The following is a 14,187-nucleotide window of genomic DNA, read 5'->3' on the forward strand; positions in this document are numbered from 1 at the left end:
CTGCGGTCACGGTGCTGCTGCTGCAGAACAAGCGATATTTGGAAAGTGAACACAAGCGGCTCTGACGTGGGAGCTGCTCCATCGCCTTGTCAGAAATCCAAGGCAGCCCTCTCGTGGCCACGGCTGTTTCGGAGCAATTGCTTTGGCTTTAATCCCTATCGGTGCTTGTGGTCACAGCTCGAAACATACGGGGTGGTGTCAGGAGAAGGGCTGGGGCATGAAACAGACCCGTGTTTTACGTTTTGATCAGGTGCTTTTTGTGTACGAACCGGCCAGGGCTGAAAGCAAAGCGGGGCTACCCGGCGCTCCAGAGAATTCCGTTCCTTTTGTCGTGGGCTGGGGTCTTAGTTCGTTTATTTGGTGTTGAATTTTGGTGGGTTTTTTTATTTTATTGTTTGTCTTGTTTGCTTTTTTTGAGGGTGCTGATTATTGGGTGCTTTTACATTTTTTGCGGCTTGTCTGCTCCTTCTCTCCGGGCGCTGTGCATCCACTCTGGGCAGGGATGGCAGCATCCCCGGCCGCCAGGCTGTGTGTGGAACGCCCGTCCCCGCCGGCAGGGCGGCCCCTTGCCTGCCAGGACCGCACCAGTCCGTGGGCTCGGTTGGCCCTGATGGGGAAGGCTCCGGCCGCTCTGCGCTGTTCCCGCCCTGCTGCAGAGCGAGCCCCGCCAGGCACGGGACAGCGGCGGCTGCTGAGGAACCCGCGCTCCAACGGCCGCCGCTGCCGCCAGCCAATCAGGGCGGGGCGCTCTCTGCCGCCAGCCAATAAAGACGGGGCGCTGTCTGCCGCCAGCCAATGAGGGCGCGGCGCTGGTGGCCGGCAGCTCCCCAGGCGTGCGCCGGCGCGGCCGTTGGCGGCCCGGGCGGTTTGAAGCCGAGCAGGCGGAATGGCGGAGCCGCGGCCGCCGGGACCACAGGGGGATGGCCGGGACTCGCCGGCTGCCGGTGCCGGCGCCGGCCCGCGGGACCGCGCCGAGCAGGCCGAGAGAGGTATGGGCCGCGGGCAGCCGGGAGGGCCGCGGGCAGCCTGCGCCCCGCGCTCGGGCGGTGCCCGAGGCATGCAGCTGTGGATGGTGTGGAGGCGAGGAGCGGCCAGGTCAGGCTGTGCTGTCCGGGCTGCTCCGGCTGGGGTTCGGATCCACCACGGGCCGCCCCCTGGGCAGGGTAACGCCTGCTTGGCTGAACGTCCCTCGTACCCGGCCGGCCCCGCAGCCGCCCCCCGGCTCGGGGCGTGGGCACCGGCCTGGAAACGAGGGAGCGCACGTAGGGATGGCTCTGGAAATCAACACTAAAATGTGGTGGGGTTTCTTTCCTTTTAATCGTAAAGTTCTGGTATGTTTGTCAGTGCCTACTACGGGCGCTGAAATGGGCGTCGAGGAATGTGTATGGGTTTGAAACGCTTCATCAAGGATAATTTTAAGACGTGCCGTAGAAAGCAGGTTCCTGATAGGCCTTGGGCTGAACAGGAGTTCTCTGGGAATAGACCAGTGAGTGGCTGAACTGACAGCTCGTGGGGTTTGCTTTACTCCCGCTCCTCTTCCCAGATCTGCACCGGGAAGATGCTGAGAGTGATTCGAGTGCTGACTCCTGGAGTGACTATGGCAGTCGTGACAAACCAGGGACTACTTTAGGAAGAACAGTGCCAGACGGGAACGTGCTTTTTCCAGATATTTTTCACACCGATCATCTTTTGTTTTACGAGCGATTCAGAGCTTACCAGGATTACATCTTGGGTAAGTAATTTTTTCATAGGCAAATAAGGTGGTGTCAGTTTTCTTGTAGTGACTTTAAACGATCTAGTTTAAATGGAATCACTTGTATATTAAGGTGCGAGATGCCTTTAATAATGGGGGCTGGAAAATATACAGTGTCCTGTCATCACTTATGCTGTAACCTCAGCTGCTCTAGCTGGTGGACCAGGAGGCAGTAATTTTAATATAAGTAAATAAAATCTGAGTGATGGAAAGGCAGAGGTGTTAATAGTGGATTCTGTGCCTTCTTTTACCTGGTCTTCCTAGAATTTTTTTGTGTATTGTAAACCTGTTTAAGATAAGGCAGAGGTTATGTGCTTAATACGATTGGCACTGAAACCTTCAGTGACTGGAATGTTGAGTCCTGGATGTCTTTCAGAGGAGCACAAACCAGATGGTCTCCAGCTCTCTCAATACTAAGAAAACTAGCAAAAATGCTTATGGTTATCACGAGCAAAACAAAATGAAGTCCAACATGACAGGTGGTAGAGGAACATTTCAATTGTGTTGACTTTCATTTTCCAGTGATGTGGAGGACTTTTCATCCATTCCTTGCATAAATGTATGTCTTCAATTTCTTTTTAGCTGACTGCAAAGCTTCTGAGGTGAAGCAGTTCATAGCCGAATACCTGGGGAAGGTCCTTGAGCCCTCTGGCTGGCAGGCAATCTGGCGCACTGATGTGTTTGAGGTCCTTGTTGGGGTGAGTGGATCGCTGCTGCTCAGGCATTTGTCTCCAGTTTACATAATTTACCTCTGCAACAGACTTTTCTAGGTCTCTCAATGTCCAGGTCATACATCCCTGTTGCAAACCTTGGATGTTCAAACTTGCAGTTTTATCACATGGTTGAGGAGGGAAAAACTCTGTAGCCTCTCAGCTCTTCTGTCCAGTTAGTGACAAAAATGGCTGTCACTGGCCCAGACTAAGAAGAAACTTGGATTGTTTGTATCCTGTGGGCACTTTGAAAAATGAGCCTCAAAGGGGTCCCAAAGAGCTGTGAAGTATTGGTTTGTTTGAGTCTGAGGATACTGCTTTTGCCATTTTTTTAAAACAGCAAAACAAAACAAAACAAAAAAAAAAGAGAGCAACTTACTGGCCTTGCTATGAGCATTATGAGGGATTTGAATGAAGTTTTGGATGTGGGAAAGGCTCTCTAGCATTGTGGATGTGAGAAGCTTAACTCCGGGTCATCATTCAGCTGTCGAGATGGCCTTGGCTGTACTGTGCCATTTGTGTTGGTTTGTGTGGGTCAGTTGGGACCCAGAATGGCCATGGCTGAGGCACATCATGTTCCCCTCCCTCAGCTGGATCTGCAGTTCTGAGGGAATCTGCAGAGCTGTTTGTTCCCACAGGTGGTTGGTGTGAATTTCTTGGCTCTGAAGGCAGTTGTGCAGCTCAGTGAGCCGTTCCTGTGCGAGTCCCAGGATGGCAGCTTTACCCTGGAATGCATGCAGGAGCTCCTGGAGCTGAAGGAACATCAGATCCTGCTGCAGGAGCTGTGGGTTGTGTATGATGAGTCAGGAGAGTTTGACCAGACAGCACTAGCCATAGAGCATGTCAGGTAGGACAATTACGCCCTGCTAGTACCCCGTGCGTCCTGTCCTGAATTCTTGGGCCATGCTGGCAGCTCCACAAGCCAAGTTTTCCAAAGTAAATCTGATGACTGGTACTCTGAGGAGACTGCTTTCCCTCTCTTTTTCACCCCAGAGTGACTGTGTCACTTGCAGCCTAATACACTATTCTTTCTCTTTAATAACATTTTGGTGGATTTTTAATTTTTTTGGTCCTGTTCTTCTTTCTGCATTTTGCCTCCTCCCCTAAATTTGCTCTTTATTCTTTAGGTGTCTCTTTACATATTCTGTATATTTTTTCTTCTTTTCCATCTTCCTTTCTTTCAGGCACTACATGCTGTTTGAAATCTCTATACAAAATTGGCTGTTAGGAGTGGACAAAGAAGCTAAAATAGGAGGAATGACCTACATTGTCAGAAAGAAAGCTTAGCTGAAGGGCGATTGGCCGAAACCAAACAACCAAAAAGCCTCAGAATATGAAGAGTGTCAGTCTTGCTTTTCAAATCCAGCTTTTAGCTGTTCACTCCCTTTTGAGGAAGTAGGAAATTATTATGAATTTTAAACTTAGAGACAAAGTAAAACTCTTTATGCAGGTAAGCAACAGGAGAGGTGACTTGTGTGTACTGAGCAGCTTAGGGGACAGTAGCATGAATTTAGAGAAAGGTGATGCTTTGAGGTGAATTCTCACATTGGTTACATTGGTGTTTCCAGTGCTCTTGACTCTGCTCTCCTCTGTATGATTTCACACTTGGCTTCCAAAGGTTCTTCTACCAGTGCATCTGGAGGACGTGGGACGAGGAGGAGGAGGATGAGTTTGATTACTTCGTTCGATGTGTTGAGCCTCGACTGAGACTGTGAGTGCAACACCTTTGCTGTTCTTAGGGCAGAACCACTGGAATGTGCCATGTGGGAATAGTGACTCAAAATTAGGTGTAAAAAAACCCTGTTGACTCGTAAACCAAAGCAAGTTTGTTGTAACAGCATTCACTGTCAGCTGGTCAAAATTTTGTATGGAAAGAGAGCACAACTGAGGCTGCCACTTGATTTCTGAGCCCTCAGTTTTTCCCTGTAGTCTTTGGCATTCCATCAGATGGTGCCCTAAATTCAGCAATAGTCACCCTCACACTGGTACAAGTTGTAATCTTAATAAAGGCTGGCATAGGATACTCCATTCTTTACCTCTGGGCATAAAATAAAAACCAGAATGGAGCTGAATGTAAACAAAAACTTGTAAATCGGTCATTCTGCAGGAAGAATGTGTGTGAATCTCTCTTAGTTTTTCTAATAAAGGCTTAGATATTACCTTCTAAATTGTTACCCTTTTTTTATGGCTGTGCTTATGCCTTTATTTTAGAGTGAGTTTCTGATAGTTGTATACAATCTTTCAAGGCGGATGGGCAGCTATTTAGAAAGTAAAATGTTCTGATTTTCTCGTTTTGCTGCTTGCAAATAAAGTGGAGCAGTGTTGATGCAGACTGCAGAGAACTTTGACTTAAGCACTGATGCAGAACTCCTCAGGTTCTCTCCAGTCTCATGTTTGGTCTTTGTGGATTGTGAATGTGCTGACCCCTTGCTCTGAATTGCAGGCACTATGATGTCCTGGAACACCGGGTGCCTTCTGGGCTGGTAGCTGATTATCAGAACTTGTTGGCTAAATGTGAAGAACTTTATGAGAAGTTTTTAAATGTGAGGAACAGCATATCAAGCAATGATTCGGACTCAGAAGCAGAAAATGTTTCCATGGTGGAAGGACTAAAATTGTATGACAAAGTGGAGCACTTAAAACAAAAGCTAAAACTAATTGAGAATCCTCTGCTGAGGTAATTGGTAGGTTTGTGCGGGGAGGAGGCTCCTAAGGGCAATCGCATAACTTAGAGGAGGTGTTTACTGAAGGAAGAGCTGTTGGCTGTGTTGCTCTTGTTGCAGGTACGTGTTTGGTTACCAGAAGTATGGCAGCCTCCAGGCTAAAGGACTGAGACCAACGGGTGCCAAGGTCACTCATGTTGTGCCCTGGACCATGACAGCAAGTCTGCTTCATCTGTTGGCAAGGGATAAACTTTGCCCAGAATCTTGTGAAGGCCTAGAAATACAGGTGCAGTGACAGGAATTGTCTGCTAATAGTTTTTCCTCTCAAGAAACGATGTGGAAGAATAAGTTAATTTACCATGTGCAAGATACGAAGATACTACATTTGCAACATACTACACTACAGGGCTGGGATTTTTTTGTCAGTTCAAAACAAAAAAGTCACTGTAATTTAAACAATAAGTGGTAAAACTGGATGATACAAATAATTTCTTTTTATTCATTTGTGCCTATTGAGTACTCTATACAAGCAACTTAACTTCCTGTGTGTAGGAAATGAGATGAACCTGTAATAATTCTACAGTGAAACGTGGTAAGGTGTAACACTTGAATTTAGGTTTGAAATGCCCATGTCTCTTGATGCTGCTGATCATGATCTAGAGTTTGAAGGAAGAAATGTCATTTTCTTGCTTCGGTACTGTGTAGGAAATAATTTATTTCAGGAGCAGCTATGTTTAGTTTCAGTGAACTCAGACAAGACTTGCTACTTCAGCAGTTAAGAACAGGCTGAATTCCTTGCACCCAGATGAAATGGTTTGCTGTATTCTGATCATGTTCATGAATTACACTTTGCCAAGATGGAGCCATGGGGAAGGTCCTGGAATAACTTCCAGGCTATAAATCTGATTTTCTGACTTGGCAACTGAAAAAATGCTCTTATTATGTTTACCTTGGAATTTGCTGGGATGCAATAAAGGTGTAGTTTTTCTGTGCTGTCATCCTTCAGTATAGAATTCCTCAGTAATGTTTGTGAAGGATATCAGCCTGCCCTCTTTATCAAGGAAAAGGACCATGTGGACACTATTTACCACTGTGGTATTGGAACTGTGTTTGGGGGTGACTCATACCACGAGCAAACACAGGAGTATTCAGACCAGCTCTGATCTACTTGCTGAATTGTTTGGTTTTTATTTTCTTTACCTTCTGTCATCCATTTCTTTGTGGTAAATTCATGGCAAATCACTTAGGCTCAATTGAAGTGTTGGCTCCAGGCGGTGGTGAAGTTTGCTTTGGGGTGAATGTGTTGCTTGATCTGTGTGTCCACAGTTTTCTCTTGGGGGAATGGGCATGACACAAACATCAAAGACATGTGTTAAGGCTGGTTTTGTCCACAGAGGGCTACAATTCTTGAATTCAAAGTAGAAATTTTGTATTATTGGTGCCATTAAAAGGGTTTCTTTTAAGCAAAAGCAGCAGCACTTAATTGAAAGCAAGCTCTAAGGGCATAAAAGCATCCATTTTTACAGCATTCTTTGGGATCTGATTGTATTTTTTTGTCTATTGCAGTTTCACTGTGATCCACTGGCAGCTGTAAATGCCTGTTATGAAGGAGACAGAGTCATCATCTGTCCTGGTCATTATGTTGTCGATGGCGTCTTCTGCATTGCTGATTCCGTTGAGATAGAAGGTAGAAGGTTTGCTAGTCTAAAGGTCCTTAAACAAGTAAATGGAATGCCTTAAACTAGCTCTGTGTAAGGATTTACTCTCTGCAGAGTTTGCCAGGAGCGTTTGCTTTTTTCTGCAAAGTATTCCTGTTTGTGCTGCAGAGCTGTGCCTAATGCAGGGTGGAGTGAGCTGTTTTGTTAGCCATAGTGCAGATAAACTGCAGATTTTGTTAATTGGTAGAAACTCATAATTTCCTCCTCTTTGTCTGCATAAGTGGTGATTATGCAGGTAATAGACAGGATTCAACAGAAACCTAAGGGACTTACTTGTTGTAATAGTGGAAACAGAGAAGTTATTCTGAGAGGCTTCTACTAACTTAAGAGTACTTGAGAAATGTCTTTGTGGTTCTTTGCATGTCTGAATGGGCCTCGGGCAGCCTCTGAGCCCCACTGCTGCTACAGCCCCAGTGAGAGCAGGAGGAAGGAGCCAGGAGGTGCTCTTAGGATTTAGTGATGGCACTTGGAGCATGTCAGTGATGGGGAGCAGGGGCTGCCAACCTGACTGCATTTGTGGGAGGCACGCAGGGGGAGGAGGAAGCTTTTGATTAACACATTTTTTTCTGTAGAAACAGACACAACAGATGTGATTTTAGAATTTTTCTTGCAAAATATTTGTGTTTTAAATACTTCTGCTTTGCCTAGGATATGTTGCTGTCTCACCACTCTTGATTTCTCAGTGTATTCCTGTGCTTTAGGCAGGCGCACTCTGTTGCAGTGTTACAGTCTGTTTATCACTGGGGCTTCTGCAGCTGTTCATACACTTATTTAATTACATTTTTATCTTGTCAAAGCTTCTTAATGAGAAGAAGGCTGAGAGTTTAATTTCCTGATGTTCTGGACTTTTATTTTTCTCGCCCTTCTTGTTTTATGAGCGTCATTTTCTTTCTTGCCCATCTCCTGTGTGTGTTCGATTTATAAAGATATTGTGATAACCAGTGCACCTGCAGGACAAGGGACCTCGATAAAGTGCTTTATTTATCTCAAGAATGACATTGTTCTAAAATGTGTGTGGTGCTATTTATTGCTTTTCTAGCTTTGAGGAAACTGAAATACAAATAGTGCAGTACCACACATTAAAGGATGAGCTGCTCTATTTTAAGGAGCAAGGCACATAAATATGTATTTTTAGTACAAACCATGCTCTGAATAACAAGTACTTGTCAGGTATTTAATCTTCTTATATGGACTCCTGTTAGATAAGGTATTATAGCAGTAGGAGCAGCCAGGAACGTTTGAAGTAGGAGCATCAAGACAAACTTTGCTGGCACTAATCTGAGCAGCTGACTGCTTTGGTGGCTTTTTTGGGATGAAGGGGTGACTCATGGAAGATATGTGACTTTGCTTCATAGAGCTTTTATTTTTTCCCAGCCTCTGTGCAAGTCAGTACCAGGGTTGAAAGTATGAAGATTAGTAAGTCAGGGATAAATAAAAACTTTCAGGAGCTAAATAAGGCTAAAGCAGTAGCTGTTGCAGGAAGTCATGGTAAAGATAACTTCCATGCTGGACAAAAAGGTGTTGCAAAGGCACCTGAGAACTTCCCTTCTGCTTGTGCCATAGTTGTTCAAGCTGGCTGGGAACCTGCAGCATCAGCCCTTCTCTGTCTGTGCTCTGTGTCAGTGGATGACAGTGGCCTTGGGCTGCCTGTGGAGCCCCTCAGCCTCAGGCAGGGGCACAGCCCTGCTGGGGAGCGAACACCCCTGGGCAGCAGGTGAACCTTCCTTTGTTCTAGGGCTGCTGCTTCAGAGGTGAAGTGTAAAGCAAGCTAAAGGCACAGTCAGAAAACTGCAGGCACTCTGTAGGACAATCATTCCTAAACTCCTGCTTTGGATAATAACCTCGTTCTGTAGTGGTGAGAAGTTAAGCTACATCTGACTTTTGCTGTCCTGTGGTGTTTTCCATGCTGGAACTGTCCCATGCCCCCTCCTTTCCAGGGGTGACCCTAAATCTACATAGCAGTGGGAAAAGGTTTCTGGGTAATACCATGTGTTGAAATATCAATCACTTAACTTTGCATTAAATTGCCTGTCTTTAAAACTTTCTGCCAACTCTTGTTCAAAGGTTGGTTGTTTGGGTTTTGGTTTTTGTGTCGCACTGACTGCTCGCTCCTCTGCTCGGCTACTCCCTGTGGTGTGTGACAGGAGTGGGGAGCAACCAGAGGCTCTCGGCTTTAAAGCTGCTCCTCTGGAGTTCAGCTCTGCCCAGGGGAGCTGAAGCTCCAGGCACAGCAGCCCAGACGAGGGGGAGGATAAAAAGTAGTGAGGAGGCTTGCCACAGGAGGTAATCCAACTTTATTGGAGGGTATCCGGATCAGAGCTGAACAATTTATAAAGGGAGGCGTTACAACGGGGATGAATTGTCAGGGGACCAATAGGGATCTCTAAGGGAGGGATATGGACAGGGATAGACGTTCACATAAACCAACAGTCTTGAGGGGTGGAGGGAAAGGGATCACAGGCCCCAATGGGGCGTGGTGGTTCAGGGGATCTCCAAGAGGGGAGGTATCTGAGGGGGCAGGATCTCGGGGGATTGACGGGGACCATATTTGGGTAATTAGGGGGGGCTCTGGTGACAGGCACAGAACTTTCGGGAATAACAGGAGGGGTTTGGGTGATTGATGCGGAACAAGGGGAGGAGAACAACAATATAGGGAACACCGGGGGAGCGGCTTGGGTCTGGGGCAAGCCAACTGGGAATAGAAGTGGGGAAGGTAGGGATGAACCATCGGGGTACAGAGAACATATGAAAATACAGTAAAAGTATCGCATCACCACAGGTTTTTGGGTTTTTTTTTGTTTTTTTGGGGTTTTTTTGTTTGTTTTTAACCTTTCTACTTGCACGTGGCAGTATTTATTAATTTATGTACTTGGTTAAAAGCTGGCATTCTGCTTGGGCCCTTCTTATCTTGTGTGTGCTTTCAGAAAATGATAGGACTCATGCTGCTTTAATGGATGTTGCATTATTGCTTTCCTTATCATGATTCTTGTCAGTGACAAGCAATAAAAGCTTTACATGCTCATAAATTTTCCTGTAAGTGCTTAAATGCTGACAACTGTGGATGGCTTAGTAAATCAATGTTGGCATGTGCTTGTGAAAGCTTCTTTTTAAACCGAATTAATTGGGGAGCCTGTGCAACACAGGAACGCTGAATTTCTCCCCAAATTCCAGGCAAATAGGGAAGTTGAGTGAGGCATACTAACAGTATCAAGCCCTTTCCACTTTTTTTTCTGGTGTTGTGGTGTGGCTGCTGTTCCCCGCTGTGTTCTTTGGAAGCTTTGCATGTTCTAGTGAACTTCTGTCCTTGGAGAGCAGACTGGAGGTGCCTGTGTGTCCTCAATTCCTGCATCCCCCCTTCTCTGTTGTAACTTTTGGGAGTGAGAACTTCGGCCTTGGCAAATGTGAGCTCAGTTACCCATTTGTTCAACTTTCTCAAATAACCTTGCATTTTGTTGTGTGCTATTCAAGTAAGGTAACTTTTTGGAGTGCCCATACCTTGGCACAGAGGGGGTGTAACGTGTAGCCTGGCCACTTGGTGAAAATCCTATTCAAGGTATTAAAGCATCAAGCTTTAAACTTCTTTCATTAATTTAAGAGTCTGTTACGTACTGAACACCTCATTGTCACCAGATATTCTCCAAACTTGCATCTTTCACCTCTGCCCTTAGGCTATGGCCTGCCAGATGATGTCGTGATAGAAAAACAAGGTAAAGGAGACAACTTCTTTGACTGTACAGGAGCCAATATAAAGATCTCCAATTTGAAGTTAGTACAACATGATGCTGTGGAGGGGATTTTAAGTAAGTGTAAAAGCATCTTGACCTTTTTGTGACTCTTCTATAAATAGTGTTAGAATTAAAGCAGGGGACCCAGTGTTGCAGTTTGACAAAATATTGTAGAGAGGAGCCCTACAGGTATAAGTATCAAGTCTTCCCCCTCTTTTTTTTAACTTGCTCATAATGTGGACATCAAAATAACTTCTGTTTGTACTTTCAAGCTATTGTGGCTCTTACACTTTATTCTTATACTGGGATAAGATCTTTTGACTTGATCTGCTGTGTCTCTGAGTGCTGTGCAGCCTGTGTCAGGCTGAGTGGAAAAGGAAGAAATTCCACTTTCCATAGAAAAGCCTCCATGGCAATATGCAGCTGCAGCTGACTTCAGCCAGTGCTCCACTGAGGAACAGCATGTGCTGTAGGAGTCCTGTAGGGCTTTGTTTCCAGCACCTTCAAACTGACACTCAACTAAGTCTAAATTGTATCCAATGAGTTTATTGGGCATGGCCTTGTCTTTGCAGAAGATGCTAATTAATATTTTGCCTCAACAGAAATTTGGGTTTTAAACATGTTAAAAAGTTTATTAACACTTGTATGCATGTATTTAATATCTTTTGAGTCCAGAAGTCTCTTAGGAATGTAATGAAAAGAATTACTGCTGTCATAAAAAAAAAAGACAAAAAAACTTGAAGACAAATCTTCAACCAGTTTGTCTCTGCTTAGACCACAAAAACAGCATGAGTTCAAACCACACACGAACAAATCAGTGAATTGAATCTGAAGTGGATGAAATGAAAATATCACACTGCAAAGCTGCTCTAAGGCTGTGTGTTGGAGGCGTTTGTCTTTGCAGAACTGGTTCATCCAGCAATAACTGTTTCTGTGTATGTAGATGTCCATCATGGGAAAACCACGCTGGAGAATTGTGTGTTACAGTGTGAAACCACAGGAATAACAGTGAGGACATCAGCTGAGCTACTGATGAAAAACTCAGATCTTTATGGGGCCAAGGTACACACTCATTCTTAACTTTGACTTATTGCCTAATTGAAAATAAAGGTTTCTCTTTCGAAATAGTGCAGTCAGTCACAGAGTGGCTTCTGTCGCTCTGGAGAGAACTTTACAAATTCATTTTGGACAGCTACATGTTACTGAATCAAGATTGGTCCCAGGGGTCTTGTAGCCTCTAGTGAAACGTGTCAGGCTGGTCTGTGTGTGGTGATAGCAAAGTGATGCAGTAACAGGGGACATCTGTGAAATAATCATTGTTTGCATTGCTGATTCATGTCCTGCAGTACTTTTAAAGTGATTTCCTGGTTTCTCTGCCCATAACTAGTTTTCTCATTTCCATTTGTTATGCAAGTGAAATGCCCTTTTTGGCACCTTTGATTCTTACAGAGGGATGATAAACACAAAAATGGACTCTGATTTGGATATTTTGTAGAATGATGGGGCTTGAGGTATTGAGAGGGATGACTGAAAAACAAGCAAGTAATTCAAAGCTGTGCATCTACTCTTCAGCAGGCCTTCATGGACTGGTGCCAGTAATACTGGGGGGCCTCAGCCTTGAGTAATGCTGCTTGAGCTGGGTAGCAAAGCTGTGAAGCTGGAGGGGTAACAAGAGTTTTGCATTGTGCAAACTGGTAGATGAACACAAAGATCTGCCATGGAGTGGTCAAGTTCCATTGTAAATGTGCCTGAACTGTTTGTGAACTGCTACCAACTGTATCTTGTAGGGTGCTGGTGTGGAAATCTATCCAGGAAGTGCGTGCACCCTGCTGCACAATGGGATCCACCACTGCAAGGAGGGAATACTGGTCAAGGTCAGTCCCAGCCACAAGGTACTGGTTTGCCAAAAGCTTATCACTGCATCCATTAGTGCCAGTAGGTTTGGGTTGGCTTAAAACCTGCTGTGCTGTGCTGGAACTTGTACACGTCACACATGATGACAATGGGACTTGCTTGCTTTGGCCTGACCACCAAAGCAGTCACCTGGTTTTATTTCTTATCTGCCAGAAGGAGAAAATACCTTTTGCAATGCTGCTTGTGTAGGCAAATAATTGTGCTCTAGCCAATGCAGAGAACTGATTCTACCTAAAACTGGAAGGTTTTTTATCCCTTTAGCTGGACGTGACATGTTGGATTTCTGTTTTGTTCTGTAGAACTTCTTAGATGAGGATTATGAGGCTCCCAAGATAACCATGGTTAATAATATGATCCATAATAATGAAGGATATGGTGTGGTCCTGGTTAGACCAGTGATGGCCTCTGAAATGAAGGATGCTTCAGCACAGGGAACTAAAGGTATTTTTCTTTTCCTTGAAGAAACTTGTAAAACTAGTAAGTCTAGTATACCCAGGTTTTTGGATTGCATAATTCATAACTTTTATTTGAAATTTGTGGCTGTCATGAAGTGCTTAACCAAAGAGTGAGTGGGATGAGGTGACAATGCTAAGATTGAAGAAAATTAATTCCAGGATTTCTTAATGATGTGGCTGTTTTGCATGACTGTTGGTGACATTGACTCTTTCCTGCCTTAGGGAATACACAACCTACCCAGGCAGGTGATGAGACAGCCTGTGCCGAGGGCTCCAGACAAGAACAACCTGGATGTGTAACTGATGAGTTGGAGCTTTATAAGCGAGCTGGGACTTCTGAACAAACTGAAAACAACTCTGAAATTGCAAATGTACTTGGGGCTACTTCTGCGAAGAAGTGCCAGATGCACAAGAAAAGACTGAGTGAACTGGGCTTTACAGAAGCTGATGACAACTTAATGTCACAGAAAATGTTTGTCTCTGTTGAGGGCAATCAGTTCAAATGGAATGGGAAAGGAAGCTTTGGTATCTTTCTTTTCTGACTGTCCTGACTCCTGCTGGCATTGCAGTAGGATTTGTACAGTTACTGGTCAGATCACATGCCAGGAGTTGTGCTATGTTGTTACACTTTTATTTCCCAAGTGTAATCCTTATTAAAGGACTGGGGCTAAAAACTCACTTGGTTCTTTTGTCTCATGTTTTCCAAACCTTAAATCTCCTTGGTGAGCTGCCTTTGTGATGCTCACATAGCACTTCTTTCCCTTGCACTTCATTTTAAGCCTGGCTTATCTCTTGATAATGTCTTGTTTTTAAAATCAGCTTTGTTATCAAATGGCAGAATGGGTCAGGTTGGAAGGGAACACAGTGGGTCGTCTGGTCCCACCTCCCTGCTCAGGCAGGGCCATACCAGAGCTCACAGCACAGGATTGCATCCAGACTACTGTGGAATGTCCCCAGTGAGGGAGACTCCACACCCTCTCTGGGCAGCCTGTTCAGTGCTTGGTCACTGCACAGCAAATAAATCCTCATGTTCAGGTGGAACTTCCTGGGCATCAGTTCCTGCCTATAGCCTCTTGTCCCACTGCTGGGCTCCACGGAGCAGAGCCTGGTCCCTGCTCTGACACCTCCCTTTGGACACTGACAGACAAGGATGAGGTCCCCTCTCAGTCATCTCTTCTCGAGGCTGAGCAAGCCCAGCTCCCTCAGCCTTTCCTCATCAGAGAGATGCTCCAGTCCCTTCAATATCTTT

General features: G+C 45.2%; 1 protein-coding gene across 1 annotated transcript; it reads left to right on the forward strand.

The window, feature by feature from the left end:
• The first annotated feature begins 878 nt into the window (after positions 1-878).
• SHCBP1 (SHC binding and spindle associated 1) lies at positions 879-13,616 on the forward strand. Its single transcript, XM_048317073.1, has 13 exons — positions 879-989; positions 1,544-1,732; positions 2,336-2,451; positions 3,102-3,310; positions 4,082-4,174; positions 4,907-5,140; positions 5,247-5,412; positions 6,693-6,813; positions 10,513-10,644; positions 11,513-11,631; positions 12,357-12,443; positions 12,783-12,924; positions 13,161-13,616. The coding sequence occupies exons 1-13, from the start codon at positions 887-889 to the stop codon at positions 13,478-13,480; spliced, it is 2,031 nt and encodes a 676-aa protein (XP_048173030.1). The 5' UTR covers positions 879-886; the 3' UTR covers positions 13,481-13,616.
• Positions 13,617-14,187: the final 571 nt, after the last annotated feature.

Source organism: Corvus hawaiiensis, chromosome 12, assembly GCF_020740725.1.
Source record: "Corvus hawaiiensis isolate bCorHaw1 chromosome 12, bCorHaw1.pri.cur, whole genome shotgun sequence".
Classification (NCBI taxonomy): domain Eukaryota; kingdom Metazoa; phylum Chordata; class Aves; order Passeriformes; family Corvidae; genus Corvus; species Corvus hawaiiensis.